This window comes from Triturus cristatus, chromosome 1_2 (assembly GCF_964204655.1).
Source record: "Triturus cristatus chromosome 1_2, aTriCri1.1, whole genome shotgun sequence".
In the NCBI taxonomy this organism is placed as follows: domain Eukaryota; kingdom Metazoa; phylum Chordata; class Amphibia; order Caudata; family Salamandridae; genus Triturus; species Triturus cristatus.
The window spans coordinates 1153431942-1153450641 of record NC_140580.1 but is presented as its reverse complement, the minus strand read 5'-3'; the positions used below and the strand labels follow the sequence as shown (position 1 = coordinate 1153450641).

Sequence of the window (18700 nt, the reverse complement as noted above, 5' to 3'; positions counted from 1 at the left end):
CAAAAGGTTTTCGACCACTTCGGCAATGACCATCAAGGTGGCCAACTCCATAGCCCTGTTAGGGCGTTATAACCGCCAACTTTGGGAGGATATAGCCCCATATTTAGCAGAGCTGCCAAGCGCAGTTCAGGAGGAGGTCCAGGCACTACTTTCAGAGGGCCAAACCTCGGCGGCCGAGATAATTGATTGTGCCATAGACGGGGCCATGACAGGCTTTCGTCAACTGGCTGGGGCTGCAGTCCTGCGCCGGCAGGGATGGCTGAAGGCAACATCGTTCAGGCAGGAAGTGCAGACGAAAGTGCTGGACATGCCCTTCGACGGACAACATCTTTTCGGAGATAAAATTGACGAGGCGCTCCAAGCTATCAAGAAGGACACTGACACGGCTAGAGCGCTTGGAACCTTGCAGGCAAGGAATCAGTCCTTTCGGGGCAACAAATCGAGAGGCCAGTCCTCCTACAGAGGATCCTACCAGAATAGGTCCTCGTATTCCTTCCAGAATAACACCCAGTACCAGCAGAAGCAGCAACAAGGTCGGCAGTCTTCTTATGGAAGATCTAACTTCAGGGGTAAGAACCAAAAGAGGGGCATCGGCGGACGCCAGTGACCAGTTACTCCAGCCAGTCCAGCTACCATCTCCCTCATAAAAAATTGGAGGAAAATTGACCCATTTCCTGGAAAATTGGCGCCTCATCACCACGGATCGCTGGGTACTCCAACTCCTAAGATTCGGCCATTCCCTAGAATTTACCACCATCCCACCTGCAACCCCTCCCCGCAGGTTCCCACACAAACATCTGCGACTGCTACTCCGGGAAATATCGGAGATGTTGAAGAAAGGAGCGATCGAGCGGGTTCCATCGGCTCAGAGGGAGAAAGGATTCTATTCCTGCTTCTTTCTGATACGCAAGAAAGAAAAGAAGTGGAGGCCCATTCTAGATCTCAGGGCACTCAACTGTTTCTTGAAGAGTCAGTCGTTCAGGATGGTGACGCTCCAAGAAATACTAGGCATTCTAGAAAAAGGAGATTTCATGACATCCTTGGATCTTCAGGATGCCTACTATCACATCCCGATACTCAGGGGGCACAGGAAGTTTCTACGTTTCGAAGTGGCAGGACAGCACTACCAATTCAAGGTCCTGCCGTTTGGCCTCAAATCCGCTCCGCGGATTTTCACCAAGTGCCTTTCTCCTGTGGCAGCTTTCCTGCGTCAAATGGGTCACCAAGTTTTCCCCTACCTCGACGACTGGCTGGTAAAGGCACCCACAGCTGCAGGCGCAACCAAATCCTCCAACGCCTGTACCAATCTTTTCCAACATCTAGGATTGACTCTCAATCTTCAGAAATCCTATATGTCCCCAACAAGAAGCATCACCTTCCTCGGGGCGACCTTGAATACGGAATGCGCGAGGGCATTTCCTTCAGAAGAAAGAAAAAACAAGATAATATCGCTGGCCACGGCGGTGGCATCAAGGAAGTCCCTAAGAGTTCGCACCTTCAAATCACTCCTGGGAATGATGTCTTCTTGTATACTCCTCATCCCCCACTGCAGGCTTCGGATGCGTCCATTGCAAGAAGCCCTCACGAACCAGTGGACTCAGAGTACGGGTTCGTTCGAAGACATTGTGAGGATAACACCGCGAATATCCAAGAGCCTCGAATGGTGGAAAGATTACAGGAATCTGTCTATGGGACTGCCGTTCCTGCTTCCAGGAGCGCCACTTGTGATCACCACCGATGCATCTCTGGCGGGCTGGGGAGCTGTCCTTCAGGACCTCAGAGTAAGTGGCAAATGGTCAGATCAGGAGCAACATCTCCATATCAATCTTCTGAGGGCTGTGTATCTAGCGCTGCAAGCCTTTTTACCACGCATCCAGAACTCCCAGGTGCTCGTCAGAACGGACAACACCACGACGATGCACTATCTCAACAAACAGGGAGGAACGCGTTTGCTCACTCTATCACGCGAATCGCAAAAGATCTGGAACTGGCTTGTTCTCCATGGGATCACTCTCAGAGCGGACTATGTCCCGGGCAAGGACAACACCATTGCAGACGCCCTAAGCAGACAAAAATCCCTCTCCGACGAATGGGAGCTCGTCGAGAATTCGCTAACGCACGTATTCTCAGAATGGGGAGTCCCAGGAATCGACCTGTTCGCCACCACGGAGAACGCCAAATGCCCAAGCTACGCAAGCTGGCATCCCCAACCAAGGTCGCTCGGAAATGCCTTTTCCATAGGCTGGTTCAGCGTATTTGCGTACGCTTTTCCGCCGTTCCCGATGATTTCCAGGGTCCTCAGGAAGATGAAGGCGGAGCCTTGTACCCTGATCCTAATTGCCCCGTTCTGGCCGAGGCAGCACTGGTTCTCTGACCTTCATCGCCTCTCCATCAGGACACCGATTCGTCTAAAACAGCACCCGAACCTGCTGACAATGTCCAACGGGCAGGTGCAATTCCCGAACCTGCAATCGCTCAGGTTATCGGCCTGGCTCCTGAGCACAGAGTTATGCCATTTAAACATCCCACAGGACTGCAGGGACGTGCTAGCAAAAGCGGACGGTACCAACAAAACCTACTCTCTCAAATGGAAACGCTTCTGCGTATGGTGTTTAGAGAAAGGCCTGAGACCACTCCATATCACACCTGAACAGATATTGCCATATCTACTACACTTGGCACAGTCGGGATTGGCGCATGCATCCATAAAGGTGCATCTGGCGGCAATTTCACGTTTTACCAGGACTTACAAAGGCCCGTCTCTCTGGTCCAGTAGGCTTATCAAACAGTTCCTCAAGGGACTATATAGGTCCTTCCCAAGACCTCGACGGGTCCCACCGACGTGGCACCTCAACTTGGTCCTTAACCAGCTCATGAAGCACCCTTTTGAGCCCATTCATCGAGCTTCCATCAAGTACATCTCATGGAAAACGGCTCTGTTGCTCGCTCTAACATCTGCCAGGAGAGTCAGCGAGCTGCAAGCTCTCTCCATTCAGGAACCCTTCATGCAGTTCAAACAGGACAGGGTGTTGCTGAGGACAAATCCCAAGTTCATACCGAAAGTGCCTTCAGACTTTCACCTCAACGAGCCGGTGGTTCTACGTTCCTTCTTTGCAAACCCTACCACGGCAGCAGAAAGGACACTCCACTCTCTGGATCTCAAAAGGTGTCTTAAGTTTTACATAGACAAAACAAAGAGCTTCAGGAAGTCATCACAGCTATTTGTGGCCTACAGTAGGCCAAGGTTGGGTATGCCTCTAACAAAACAGAGCATCTCAAGGTGGATCTCCTCAGCAATAACATTCTGCCATGACGGGGCCGGACGGCCTTTAAGAGACGGGGTGGAAGCGCACTCCACCAGAGCGATGTCCACATCAGCAGCGCTGTTCGCTGGAGTGCCGATTTTGGACATCTGTAGAGCGGCGACGTGGAAGTCACCGCACACCTTCTCCAGACACTACTGCCTAGATGCCGAACTTATGAAGGATGCGGCAGTGGGCCATGCGGTGCTTCGCCATCTATTCCAGTGAGGTGAGCCTTCCAACATCCCGCCATCCTGGTATGCACATTCTTTACTGATTTACTGTTTTGACGTATGCCAATGTTTCAAACTGATATGGTAATATGTGTATTATCTAAAATATCTATATGGCATGTTACATCAGAAATGTGCATAATGTATTGCTAACTACTCTGATTCAGGCATGTGAATCTATGAAAGACACCCCTAATACTGGATAAGAAACGCGTTACTTACCTGTAACAGCAGTTATCCAGTATTGGTGTCTTTCATAGATTCACATGCAACCCTCCAGCCTCCCCTGGAAGGACTCGCGTCTCTCTCGAACTGGATTACGCCTACCTAGCTTGGTGCGTACGAAAATCTGAGGGACTGAGGCTCCTGCCAGGAAGGTTCTCGAGGGAGGTGATAGCTGATTGGCTGGCTCTAAGAGTTTGGTCCTTTTTACATAAGGACTAGGATAGGCTACTAAGGGGAGGCCCTTAGGCCTATTTTTCTCTATGTATGTCTATAGGACACTACTTTTTTTTTTTTATGTACCGGAGGCTCCCGTCTCGACGACGGGGAATGATTCAGGCATGTCAATCTATGAAAGACACCAATACTGGATAACTGCTGTTACAGGTAAGTAACGCGTTTCTTAACCTCCGCCTACCTCTGGAGACCCTTGGATTCTATACGCACTGAACCTCACTTTGGTGTGTGTGTGTGTGTGTGTGTGGGTGTGTGTGTATATGTATGTATATATCTATATCTCTATCCAGTTTCTTACACTATTCCTTTGTGTTTTTTTTTTTTTTTTTTTTTTCCTCTGACCCCTCTAACACCCCCGCGACCCCATGTTGAGCATAGTTGCCTGAAACTGAGATGTTTTGCTTCTCGTCAGATTCTTGTAAATAGATTACATATACGATTGCTATTTGATTACAAAAGTTAGCATCTATATTTGCCAACTTCAGCCTCTAAACTATGGTCTATAAAGGTGGACTGATATGAAGTACAATAAATTCTTTGCTAGTTATTTTTTTTTTTTTAACCGTATACTGTAGCTTCAACAATACAAACTGCATTGAGGATTGCTTTCAGATTTACCGTTACTATTCATGCTAACTCCAACCCCTCCTCTTGCAGTTCCAATGTAACAACCACACAGCCGCCGGAGTCGCAGCTGCAGCAGGCTTCGCAGAAATCTGCCTCCAGTTTTCAGACACCGACCCAACAGAACAGTCAAGAGGTATAGTCGGTCTGACTGCCGTGGCAGCTCTCTTCTGTGTAATCTGTATTCCTCTGTAGTCTTGACGTTTGCTCTTTTCTGGTAGCTGCAATAACCTACACCACGTGTTTTTCATCTAATCTCATAGCTGTACTCGCACTCCCTGTGCTTAGCTGATGGCAGAGGATTCTTCTATGAGTCAATAGCAAGATTGACGTTTGTTGGGGCACTTAGTTTTTCTAATCTTGATCATTTTTTTCAACGTCTCAGATTCACTTAGTTGCTGTTGAAGTTACAATTAGTTTCTATTCATTGTTTTGCTGCGAGTCCAGTAGATCTCTCGAACTTCTTTATGTAAAAATGTAGAAGACTGATCTGAGTCTTCCTTCTTGGGAACCAGACAACCATATCAGTGATTAGAGTGTGCTTGGACAGAATCCTATTGTCCTAACCTCATAATGTGCTGCACTTCCGTGAGAGATTGATTCCAAATCTGTATATATTTCATATAGCCCTTAAAAGACCACTCTCTGGCTATTCTTGTTATTTCCAAAATGTTCGCACCACAAGCTTCTATTCCCAAAATCTATTGTTTTCTGTCAAAAGAAAAATAATTGCATGGTAATGCATGTGAAAACCTTGCACCAGATGTGAAACACATCAACGTTCTTTGGATAGTATTACATTATACAAAATAGGTGAGTTTATGAAGATGTCACAACCAGTCTTGATCTGATTAAAGCCTTATTATTCCTTGTGGCCACCTATAATCCATCGGCACTATTTACACATTTCTTATTGCTACAGAGGGCTATATAAATTCTTTTTTTTCTTCAGATTATACATTTAGTGCCCGGTGGACCAAGGTCATGGGCGCAGCTGAATGGAAAGCCAGTAGGATCCGGTGGTGGTAAGTGTCCTGTTTACTTCTAGGTCTGTGTTGAAGTTGCCCTAGCTGCACTTTAATTTCTTGTCTTTGTTAATTGTGGAAACACCTGAATTAGTCTGGTAGAAGATTAGTTTGGTTTTGTATGCTGTAAAGATTTTTTTATGATATCGTTTTTATGTTGGCTGTAGGTTATTTTTACTGTGACTATTTTCTGGAATCTCATGATCTGTATTATTCTGCATTTTATTAGATGTGTACATTTTTCTTTTGTCCTTTTGTCCCGTGATGTGATATCTGCCTTCTTGTGATAAGCCAAACACAAGGAGATGGACAGAGCGCTGAAACCTTTCAGACACTCACTCCCAGTCACAGATCTGGGTTTAATCCATCATTCTTTAGCTCACTCCGCCACCCCAGTTCAGACATGGCCATATGCAAATCAGTCTGACCCTGTGCCTCATGGGAACAGTCCAGCCCGAACTCTTGTGATGTCAGAAGTGGGCCCCGGACTTCTCTATGCATGGTCACTTCCTTCTGTTTCCTTTTTCCACCATTGGGGTCTGGAAGCAAAGTTCAGAACTCCAGGATTGTTAAAGAACACAAGAGATACCTTGACGGAGCAGCAAGCAGAGCAGCTGGGAAACTGACGAATAAAGGACTGTTGAAGCATGACCGATAACGACCATGTGAAAGTAGATGTGCTCCGTGGGGAACCCCTCCACTACATGGTCTGAGAATGTTCAACCTGAGGGATGTAACAGTCTAGGGATGTGGACAACACTCCCTTTAAGATGTACCCCAAGTGCCACAAAAGGTTTGCGTTAAAGGACATCCACAAAGTCTGCAACCCCTGTCTGCCCAGGGACCACAGTGCTGAAGGCTACGAAGTGTCAACAGAGTTGCTATTGAAGACATTCTGGATCAGAGTAACCGAGGTGGGCACACTTAGTCGTGATGCAAAACCAGAAAACCTCTTGGAGCTAGTTTTTGTTGTCCTCAATAGGCAAACCATCGGAGAAACTGAGGTGTGGGAAGTTTGTTGCCTGTGTGCTTCAAAACGGATAGAACCACTCCATGCCAAACTGTCTGTTTTGTTTGTTTTATCTCTAGCTCAGCAAGGCCTTACTTTGGCCACTGTTAAAGGGCACTTGACGGCTCTTTTGGCTTTTTACGGTTTCTGGACCAGCCTTCATTATTCAAATTACCACTTAGGATTTGTTTCCTCAAGGCTTTGCAATAGATTCCTCCTCCTTAGTTTGTGTAAATGCTTAAAGGGCGACTAGATGAGGAATGCACAGGCCAAATTTAAATCCCATTGGGGCATAATAGATCTCTGGCTCCTCACCATCAAAACTATATGTTCGAGGCATATGAGCTGCAGATCACACACTGAGCATAGATCGCCATCTGGTGTTGGGCCCGGATATGTGCACTTGTTTTTGTCTTGGAAAAGTCTTTGGAAGTCTCGGGATAGGTGACTCCTGCGTTGGATCATAGTGCGCATGGGCTCCATACTCTGTTTTTTTCCGCCATCGGGCTAGGATGTGTTTTTCGCGCTCCAGCTCGGTACCGATCCCACTTTTGACATGCAATCCTTCACCATTTTCTATGGTATTGTTTTCGATCCTGATCCTCGTGCATCTCGCCATCATCGAAGGCCTCGATTCCGGTCATCGACAAAGGCCTTCGGGCCTACCTGGGCCTCTACATCTGACTCATGGAAAAGACTCCATTCAAGAAGTGTCCTCAATGTGAGTCGAAATTCCCACACACAGATCTGCATGAGGTGTGTAACCTCTGCCTTTCGCCGGAGCACGAGGCCAGAGACTGTCCAACTTGTGCCTCTTTCCGCTCCAAAAAGACCAATCGAGATTGCCGAGCCCGAAGAAGAATGGCGCGCTGGTCGAATTCCATCCCCGACTTCTTCCAAGAGGGCGTTTAATGTACCAGAACAGGAGCGGGTCGAAGAAGGCCTCGTCAGCGCCTCCGAAACAGACTCCGTCGTCGAAGACCTCACTCCTGGGCAACGGGTCATAAGTACTGCCGTCGACCCCGACCCCCTCCCCCACCACCAAAAAAGGCTTCGGTCACACCTTCACCTTCGGGCCCAGGTGCACACTGAGAAAGTACTTCTCACGCCCCGCCTCCGGGCCTGGCCAAGGAGCCAACAACAAAGACTTCAGGCCACTCTGCATCGAGTCAGCCTGCCATTGGTACCGAAACTCTGACCCCGGCACCGAAAAAGAAGGCACCACACTCTTCCTCGGTGCCCACTACTGCCTCCGCATCGACGCACTCGGCACCATAGGCCTGTCGGCACCAATCCCTTGACTCCCGAAAAAAGCATCGGAACTGACCAAAAAGCCGCCACCGAAGACTACAGACTCTTAAACTTCGGAGCCGAAAAAGCATTCGGCACCGAAAAAGCAACCGGTTCCGCAAACCCTTACAGACACCTCCAAAACCTCACGGTTCCAAGCCCAAAGAGCACAAAACTGCTCTACAGTCGGTGCCCCGCAAGCATTCGGAACCGAATAAATCTACACCGAAGGACCTGCCTACCACAGAAGAGCTTTTTAAGCCGTACCCCACCCAAAAGACTCTTCTGGATCCAAAGACTGGTCAACTGATTCTCAGTTCCAAAAAGAGACCACTGGACTCGCCTACACCGGCTCCAGCACCTAAAAAGAGGGACATTGCGACATCTCCTCTCAGGATCCCTTCTCCAACTCCTCCACCACACCATCTCCTACACCAGTGGACTATGATGACACTTCTGATGACTCAGGGGGAGGGTGCAGATGATGAGCCACTAGTGGATCCTGGTCCACCTCATACCCCAGACCCATGGGATAATTGCAATACACCAGATGTCCCTAACGTGCCACAGGAGGACACATATCCCTCTAGACCTTCCCCTCCAGAGGAAACAATGGGCTTCAACCAGCTTGTTCACAGAGCTGCACAGTACCACGGGGTTGTCTTACACACAGACACAGTGGATGAGGATTTTTTAATGGATACTTTTGACATCTCACAAAAGACCACTTCCATTCTACCCATGCTGAAAGGGGTGACTAAATATGCACCGGAAGTGTTTAAAGACCCTGTTAGGGCTAGGGTTATCAACCCAAGGATAGAAAAGAGAGAAAGCCGCCCCCAACACTACGCTTTTCCACCTCTCCCACTCATCCCACTGGTAGTGCACAAACTGCAGCAACATTCACTGACCCTCATCCTAGTTGCTCCAACATGGGCCAGACAACCGTGGTACACCACATTACTGGAACTGTCTCGTCCCGCACCAAAAACTACACCTCTCCCTATGCCTTTTAACCCAGAACCATGGAGAGATCGGACACCCGGATCCAGCACAGCTCAACCTAGCGATCTGGCTCCTGAGGTCTTAGAGTTCGGTTACCTTAACCTTCCCCCTGACTGTATGAACGTTATCAGAGAAGCTAGACGTCCCACCACTAGAGCCTGCTATGCAGCCAGGTGGAAAAGATTTGTGATATATTGCCACAACAACACCATCAATCCTTTTGATGTGTCAATTCAACACATCATAGGTTACCTACTGCATCTTCAAAGGTGTAACTTAGCCTATACATCTATTAGATTACACCTCGCTGCCATACAGCCTATTTACAAAATAGACAACACTTATCACTCTTCAGGATACCTGCCATCAAAGCATTTATGGAAGGCCTCAAAAGAATAATTCCACCCGGGGTACCCCCCTCCCCTGTGTGAAACATAAACATTGTCCTCACAAGACTAATGGGTTCATCTTTTGAACCTTTGCACAAATGCGAACTACAGTTTCTAACATGGAAAGTTGCTTTCCTAGTAGCCATTACTTCCCTTAGAGTCAGTGAACTACAAGCACTAACTATTCGAGAACTGTTCTTACAACTCCATCATAATAAAGTTGTTCTCAGAACCAATCCAAAATTCCTCCCTAAAGTTATTTCTCCCTTCCACCTCAACCAGTCTGTTGAGTTGCCCGTATTCTTTTCCCAACCACAAACCATTGCAGAAAGAGCTCTTCACACTCTAGATGTTAAAAGAGCACTGCTTTATAACATTGAAAGAACATAACCTTTTCGTAAGACCAAACAACTTTTGTGTACTTCTCACCACCTCATAAAGGCAACCCCGTAGCCAAATCTGGCATAGCAAGGTGGATTGTCAAATGCGTACAGATTTTGCTACCACAAAGCTAAACACACCTTATCTGGTCCTCCTAAAGCCCACTCTACTTGCAAGATAGGGGCTTCAATGGCATTTTTAGGGAACATTCCCCTAGATGACATCTGCAAAGCAGACACATGGTCTACACCGCACACATGCACAAAGCACTATTGTGTACATGTGCAAACAAAACAACAAGCTATTGTGGGCCAGGCTGTACTAAAAACACTATTTCAAACTACTGCAACAGATACTGGTGGACGCCGCTAGAGGTGGGTACTGCTATACAATCTATGCTCAGTGTGTGATCTTCAGCTCGTATGCCTCGAACGGAAAATGCTACTTTTGCAGCGTGAATCTTTCTGGATTCACTATGCTGTGCATTATTCCGCGATCTTGTGGTTGGGTCCAGATTCGTAGTTTTTTTTTTTTCTTTTCTTTTCTTTTTTTTTCTTTTTTTTTTGTAGCCCAGGTGGGCGGCGACGGCCCACCATTTGGTGCACCTCCCGTGACGTCGTGCCTTTGGGGCGCCATCTTCAGATTCTTTTTTCCGCCGTTGGGTCTGGATCGTCATCGGGAAGCTCCAGAATTACAATCGAAGGAAGAAGAAAGAAAAGCGAGTTTCGTCGATAAATACTACGAAGATATCACAGGAAAGGAGAGATTTCATCAGGAGCGCGAAGAAAGGAGGTTCTTCACCTTTTTCTTCGACGACCTTGGAGAATGCGCTCTCAGAGGCCCTGCGCGCAATGGACAAAACGCCATTCAAGTTCTGCCCAAACTGCCACCACAAGTTCGCGCAGAAGGACCAGCATCCAGTCTGCAACCTCTGCCTACCGGTCGAACACCAGAGTAAGGACTGCAATGCCTGCTCAGCCTTTGCGCCGAAGACGCTCCGGGTGAGAGATCGGCAGAGAAGAGCCAACGCCAGCATGGATGGCAAGGGTAAGGCCCCGTCGCTCTACGATCTGGGCCTATCCACGGACGATGAGGACAACGTCGCCGAGGCAGCCGAAAACTTCACGGTCGTAGAGACCGACAAGAAAAAAGAAGACGAGGTAAGAGAATCGTCGAGCGCAAAACAGAAAATACCTCAAACACGAGGGTGACTCGAGAAAATCAGAGTCAAAGTCCACGAAGGCAACCCCCGAAAACTTCGACGACCAAAGGGGGAAGCATGGACAAGAGGCTGAGCGGATCCTTCGAAAAGGACTCCCTGGTGCCGAAAGACGCCGAAAAACAAGGGTCGTCGAAGACAACCCAGGAAACAGGACGATCGGCGCAGAAAGAACGGTCGACGTCGACGCAAGTTTCGACGAAAAGACCCGCGGTCGACGCCGAAAGCACCCGCGGTCGACGCCGAAAGCATCTCCGAGATGGAGAAAAAGAAGAGGCGGCTCGAGGCCGAAATGGAGAACATCCTTCAGAGGAAGGAGTTCGACACCAAGATGAAGTAATTCAAGATTCCAACGGTGCCACCGACGGAAGTAGTCTAGGTCGAGGACGAATTCGACACCGAGGGGCTGATGAGGGATCTCGAAGAGGAAGACGAGACCTATTATGACGGCGAAGCCGAGGAAGAAGACCAGCAGTCGTTCTACGGCTCGGCGCCATCTACCAGCCACGACATTGAATGGCAGGATCTCGACACCGATAACCCGGAGGAGCCCGTGGACACGTACCCTTCGAGGCCTTCGCCACCCGACGACATCGGGGTGTAAAATATGGTGGTCAGGAGCGCAGCGACAGCCTTCGGCGTCAAACTCGACGAAGAGAAGCCGAAAGCCGATTTTCTCCTCGAGACCCTGCTCCCCATCCAGACGAGGAGCCAATTCCTCCCCATGCTACAAAGTGTGATGAATCAGGGGAGAGAAGCCTTCAAGGAACCAGCGACCTGCCGTTCGATCACGCCCAGGACGGAGAAGAAGTATAAGCACTCTTCCCTGGACCCCCCTTACATCAAAGGTAGCGTTACCGCCGACTCCATCATAGCTTCCACGGCCAGGAGAAGGGCCAACGTACCAGCAACTTCGGGCCCACCACCTGATGAAGAGAGCAGGAGGATAGACCTCACAGGAAGAAAGGTCGAGAGGAACGCCGCAATGCACTGGCGCATTGCGAATTCCAATGCACTCCTCAATAGGCACCAGTACCAGTACCAGCACTGGGACGAGATGGGGGAGATAGTAAAACACCTCCACGAAGAATACCGCCAGAGAGCCTCGCACCTGGTAGACGAAGGCAAAAACATCGCCAACTCCTGTATAAAGACGGCGTTGGACGGGGCAGAGACTTCAGCAAGACTAATGGCCATAGGGGTCACCGAGAGCAGGCATGCATGGCTCAGAATCTCGGGATTCAAACCGGAGGTGCAGAACAACATCCTTAGCACCCCCTTCAACGGAGAGACACTGTTCGGAGCAACAGTAGACGAGAAACTCACCCAGCTGAAAAAAGAAAACGAAACGGCGAGGTCCATGGGGGCCCTACAGCTGAGGGGAATGAGGCGAGGCAATCCCTCGAAGACCCTACGGTAGAGGAGGAAGCCAACAGGGGGCGTCGCACCAGACGTTTCAGCAGGGTGAAAGTCACGGACAACAAGGTCAACAAAAGCAAAACTGGCAGTACCAACCTCTGGGCCAGTCCTTTCGGGGGAGAGGGAACGGACGTGGCCAAAGGAGGAGAGGGGGTGACCAGCCCTCATCAAAGTGACTCAGCACGCAAGAGGACGCCTACCCTCGACATGCCCCCAAGGGTGAGGCGCAAAAAAGTAACATCAGGGGGGAGAGAAGATTCAAGAGCCTACGAGCATACAACACCAGTAGGCGGAAGACTGAGGTTCTTCCTTCAGGAGTGGCGGCGTATAACCACAGACAAGTGGATACTGAACATCATGCAGTACGGATACTGCGTAGATTTGGAGAAAAGACCTCCAAACCGGAAACCAAGGGGAAGATGGAGATCGGCTCAAGAACTGGCCCTACTCAGAGAAGAAACACGGAAGCTTCTAGAAAAGAGAGCCATAGAGGCAGTGCCGTTCAGAGAACGCAACAAGGGGGTCTACTCAAACTACTTCGTGGTCCCGAAAGTAGACGGAAACCTCAGACCCATCCTGGACCTGCGTTACCTAAACAAGTTCATCAAAACGCAGAAGTTCAAAATGACTTCGCTGCAGGAGGTGCTGCCCCAAATAAGAGACGGGGACTTCATGGTCACCGTGGACCTCAAGGATGCCTACCTGCACATCCCAAACAGAAGACACAAGGGCCTTCTAAGGTTCAACATCGACCAGGAACACTACCAGTTCACAACCCTGGCCTTCGGATTAAAATCTGCGCCAAGGGTCTTTACAAAATGCCTGTCGGCGGTCACGGCCCACCTACGAAGGCAGGGAATCCAGGTCTACCCCTACTTAGACGACTGGCTGGTCAAGGCAAACTCACGTGAGAAGTGCGAGAGGCACGCAAAACGCGTAACAGACACTCTCACGAATCTGGGGTTCTCGATTCACTGGGGGAAGTCATCGCTGGAACCGGAGCAGGTGAAGATTTTCCTGGGGGCAAAAATCAACTCCCTGAACAGTACTGTAGTACCCAGCGACAGGAGGACAGATGCCCTACTGAAGGAGACGCTGCTCTACCAGAAGGGGCGAGCTCTGACAGTGAAGTCAGTGAGCAAGATGATGGCGTCGTGTATCCAGCTGGTGCCGAATGTACGCCTGCACATGAGACCATTCCAGGAATGGCTACAACAGCAATGGTCACAAGTAAACGGAAGTTGGGAGGATCTAGTGGTTGTTACGCACGCAGTGCAGGAGGAGATAACTTGGTGGAACAGAGACAACATGACAGCAGGGAGAAGCCTGACACCACCAATCCCAACCATGACCATTACCACGGACGCATCGCAAAAGGGATGGGGAGTGCACATGGACAACCTCAGAGTGAGGGGTCTGTGGGCTCCAGCAGATGCGGTTCGCCATATCAATTACCTCGAATTGAAAACAGTCCTGCTAGCCCTGAAGGCATTCCAGAGGCACCTGTACAACCAGAGGGTGTTGGTTCAAACAGACAACACCACGGCAATGTTCTACATCAACAAACAAGGGGGGACACAGTTGTTCCCTCTCTACTTTCTGGCTCAGGAGATTTGGAGATGGGCCATACCTCTCAGGATAGATCTACTGGCAATTCACCTACCGGGGAAGGACAATGTGGAGGCAGACTGGCTAAGCAGGCAGACCTCGGCATCTCACGAGTGGGAGCTCAATGGCCAGGAAACGGAGAAGCTTTTCCAGAGATGGGGGAACTCCCACAATAGACCTATTTGCAACACGCCAAAATGCAAAATGCCAAAGCTTCGCGTCCAGGCAACCAGATCAGCAATCCGAGGGAAATGCCCTATGGATAAGCTGGTCGAGGACATTTGCCTACGCCTTTCCACCGATACCCCTGTTGCACAGAGTGCTCGACAAGTGCAGAACCAGCAACATGACTCCGATCCTAGTGGCTCCGCAGTGGGCAAGGCAGACATGGTTCTCACAAATTAAAGAAATGGCACAAGGCAATCCATACAGGTTCGAGAGGAGGAAGGACCTGCTCTCAATGCAAAACGGAGAGGTCCTGCATCCAGAGCCAGAGACCCTCAACCTGGCGGCATGGCTCCTGAAGACCTAGAGTTCGCACACCTAAGATTGCCTCCGAGCACTATGCGAGTGCTACGGGAGGCAAGGAAACCAACTACACGTAAATGCTACAGCGCAAAATGGAAGAGATTCACTGTGTGGTGCAGGAAAAAGGGCCTGCATAACAGAATGACAAGAGACTCAACAGTACTGAGGTACCTCACACACCTTCTGAAGAGTAACCTCTGCTTGAGCTCCCTAAGGGTACAACTAGCGGCGATCGTTGCCTACACCAGAGGTGAACAGGGTGGACGTTTCTTCACCTCGCAGGTGGTGAAGAGATTCATGGAAGGAGCCAAAAGAATGGCCCCCCCGAAAAGGTTGCCGCCGCCGGCATGGAATCTAAACGTGGTTCTGACGGAGCTCATGAAGGCACCGTTTGAACCCATTCACAAAGCCACACTGCAAATGTTGACGATGAAAACGGCCTTTCTAGTGGCCATAACCTCACTACGCAGGGTGAGCGAGCTTCAAGCACTAACGCTACAGGAACCCTACATTCAGATTCACAGGGACAGAGTATTCCTGAGGACGGACCCACACTTCCTGCCCAAGGTGGTGTCGGCGTTCCACATGAATCAGAGTATTCAGATACCAAGTTTCTTCCAAAACCCGACTTCAAACGTAGAAAAGGCCCTGCACACCCTCGACGCAAGAAGAGCGGTGATGCACTACATTGAGAGAACCAAGGAACTCAGGAAGTCGAAGCAGCTGTTTGTGTCCTTTGCTACTAGCTTCATGGGTAGGCCAGTGACTAAGGGCACCATCGCTAGGTGGATTGCCCTCACTATTCATTTCTGCCACAAACAAGCTGGACAGGAGCTAGCGGAGGGGCCTCAGGCTCACTCCACAAAGTCTATGCACAGCATAGTGAATCCAGAAAGATTCACGCTGCAAAACGAATAGTTTCTTACCTGTCGGTGTAGTTTTGCAGCTTGAAGATCTTTCTGGATTCACTAGCGAACCCACCCACCTCCGCCAGGAAGATGAGGCTGGAGGAAGAGGGGGTAAAGTGGAAAAGATCAAAAGAAATGAACTTACAGAAAAATGGACAAGAAGGATTAATCAATCGCCTAGGGGGAAAAAAAAAAAAGGAAAGGAAAAAAGAACCCGAAGATGGCGCCCCAAAGGTGGGACTTCCGTAGGAAGCACGACGACGTCACGGGAGGTGCACCAAATGGTGGGTCGTCGCCGCCCACCTGGGCTACAAAAAAAAAAAAAAAAAAAGACTACGAATCCGGACCCAACCACAAGATCGCGGAATAATGCACAGCATAGTGAATCCAGAAAGATCTTCAAGCTGCAAAACTACACCGACAGGTAAACTATTCGTTACCAGTATGCATCTGTTCTTGGCATGTAGAGCTGCAGATCCACACACGCCCACCCGCCTCCCTGGCTGCCTTTATCTCCAAGTATTATCTTTTTTAGATACAGCATACATGGGCATCTTTTCTTTTTATTACAAAACTCCATTTCCCTGCTGGCAAAAAACAATCTGAGGATGGAGCCGAAGTCCATGCGCACTATGATCCAAAGGAGGAGTCACCTATCCCGGGACTTCCAAAGACTCTTCCAAGACAAAAACAAGTGCACATATCCGGGCCCAACACCAGATGACTATCTATGATCAGTGTGTGGATCTGCAGCTCTACATGCCAAGAACAGATGCATACTGGCAAGTAGCATTTTCCTTTTCTTGTCACGATACCATCGACGCAGCGAGTGACCGAGTTCAAAGCCTTGTCTATCAACCCACCCTACAGCACTTTCTACCCAGACAAACTGGTTCTGTGGACTTGAGCTAACCCCAGTCTTTTACCTGAACCCTTAAGTTACCCAATGGCATTGCTGATAAAATGCTGCAGAGGGGGACTTGGAGACCAATCCGGGAGCTCCCAAGGGGTTGCGGTTGTTTGCCTCGCCAGTTGAGGGTGCAAAAATGAGGACTGCTGGGTAACTCTGGAAGTGGGTCTCTGCAGTGCGAACGTCCCTGGACGGCTGCTCGGTGTCATTTGAGTCCGGATTGGATTCAAACAGGCCGTGGTTGCTGCAAGGGGTCCTGTACCGCAGGCATTGGTGCTGTGCGGCTCCTGTTGGTCCTGGCATCTTCTCACTTGGTGGATAGACGAATCTGTCCTTCTGGGGCACTGTGACCTCTTCCTAGGCTGCTGCTGTGTTGGTACAACTGGGGAGCGGCAACACGGTAAACCGAACTGCTGTTTTGGTGCCTGCGAACTGCATCGGAGTAGCTCCTCTACTCCAAGGGATATTTCTGGCAATTTTCAAAGGGCTGATAGTCCACTGGGGTTTTTGGTAGAGGGACATTCTGTTTTTTCATGATTGTCTTGATTGGTGCAGGCAGGGTTTGCTGCCAAAAACACCACAGTAAGTCTTCAGTTCTTGTTTTTAACGTTGCTGCTATGTCCTATTCTTTTGAGTCCATTGAATCTGAGTTCCTGGCTTCAGGGATGCCACCTAAATACTCAATTTAGGGACGTTAAGGGGAGTGACGGATATGCAAGCCTTTGGGGGGATCCACTGGACACTGCACACACTATACCTTACTTTGGTATAGTGTATATACAGCGCCAGCTACCTACAACCATGTCACTCGGCCTACAATGGCAGTTTCCATGAGTGTGGCGAGTGTCCCTTAGGATGGCACAGTTCATTCTGCAGCCCTTACGGACCCTCTTTAGCATCCATGCCCTAGATACCAGGGGTGCTAAATGCATTGCCAATTGGAGGAGCAATTGTACAATTCTAGGGAAAGTGATCTGGCACTTGGGACCTGGACAGCAGCAACGTAGTGCAATTCGGGCAAAATTGCATCATGTACCAGACAAAAAGTGGGGGTGACCTTGTCAAAAAGGTGCACTTTTCTACACTTGGTATTTTTAATTGTGGACCATTTATTTACTATGTACTGCCTTTCAGTACTAACACCAAAAGCTTAATGAAATGTCTTCAGGGGGTCGGGGGGAGGAGATACCCACATGTATTTCACGCATGTACCTCTAATGCTCCCAGAAAAAGGTGGTGTTCAAGTCATAATGAACTGCACAACTTAACCATGGAGAAACCATTATGCTGCTTCGCCAACCTGGAATGTGGTGAAAGTTGTCTATACCACATGACTCAGTTAGCTGCCACTAATCGTCCGCTGTTTCCTGGCCTCTTAAAAATTCAACCCTGATCTTTGGACTTATAGAGACACATTAGTATTATTTAGGAGGACTTAATTGTGGCACCACTACAGTGACAAAGGTGAAATAGGACTCTAGGTCTACCACTGCAGTCTAGTCCGGCAGCTTTAAACCTGCTTGCTCAACATGGCAAAATAAACCCATTTGTCAGGTCAAAAACCTTCCTTTTTTTAGGTCGAGCCTGGGCAGTGCATGATCTGCTCTGCTTGGCATGCTGTATTCAGGTATGGTATTACATTGTTACGTTAGTCCCTACTCATTGCTGAGCTAGAGTTTAAGCTGGCTTTAAATAGAAAGGCAACTTTAGAAAGTCACCACTTTGTTGCCTAATCTCTGGTAGCCCATCTGGACTATCTTCCCTGCTAAGACGTGTAGAGCGCTCCGAGGAACAGGGAACAAAGAATTGCTGAAGGGAGGAGCCCTGGGCGTCTGTGGCTGCTATTCCATTGCCCAACTTTCAAATGGCAATAACACTTCGCCTGCCTGCTCCTTTGTGAAGGCAGACAAGTTGGCATCTCCTCCAGAGGTATACAACTCTACAGTTGTTACGCCTCTATGACCATTTGGCGTTGGGCAATACATCACAAAATTCATCTTCTGGGGGAACACCTTCCAGGCATCAACAACCAATTTGCCGACCATCTCAGCAGGATGCGGCAATGGGTACACGAATAGGAACTTCATCCCCAAGTTCTCCTTCCATACTTCTAAAAATGGGCGTTTCCACAGATGTTTGCCACAGCAGAGAGCTCAAAATGCCCAAACTTCGCCTCCTGATTCCCCCACCATCTAGCCAAAGGCAATGCCCTATGGATAAACTGGTCAGGGATATTTGCTTACGCTTTTCCGACTCTCCCTCTCCTTCCATTTCTAGTTCAGAAACTCGGGCACACATCTCTCACTCCGATTCTATTTGCTCCGACATGGGCTTGTCAACCATGGTGCACTAGTATGGTGCACCACACTACTACACCTGTAAGTAGTTCCA

The 18700-nt window shown here is 49.1% G+C and overlaps 1 protein-coding gene across 6 annotated transcripts in view; it reads left to right on the top strand.

The window, feature by feature from the left end:
• Positions 1 to 18700, top strand: part of PRRC2B (proline rich coiled-coil 2B) — a 714633-nt gene that overhangs the window by 95241 nt on the left and 600692 nt on the right. For all 6 annotated transcript variants that reach the window (XM_085613949.1, XM_085613945.1, XM_085613947.1 and 3 more), the window contains exons 4-5: positions 4652 to 4754; positions 5571 to 5643. In XM_085613949.1, the coding sequence (XP_085470075.1) occupies positions 4652 to 4754; positions 5571 to 5643 (176 nt within the window). The remainder of the gene's footprint in view (positions 1 to 4651; positions 4755 to 5570; positions 5644 to 18700) is intronic.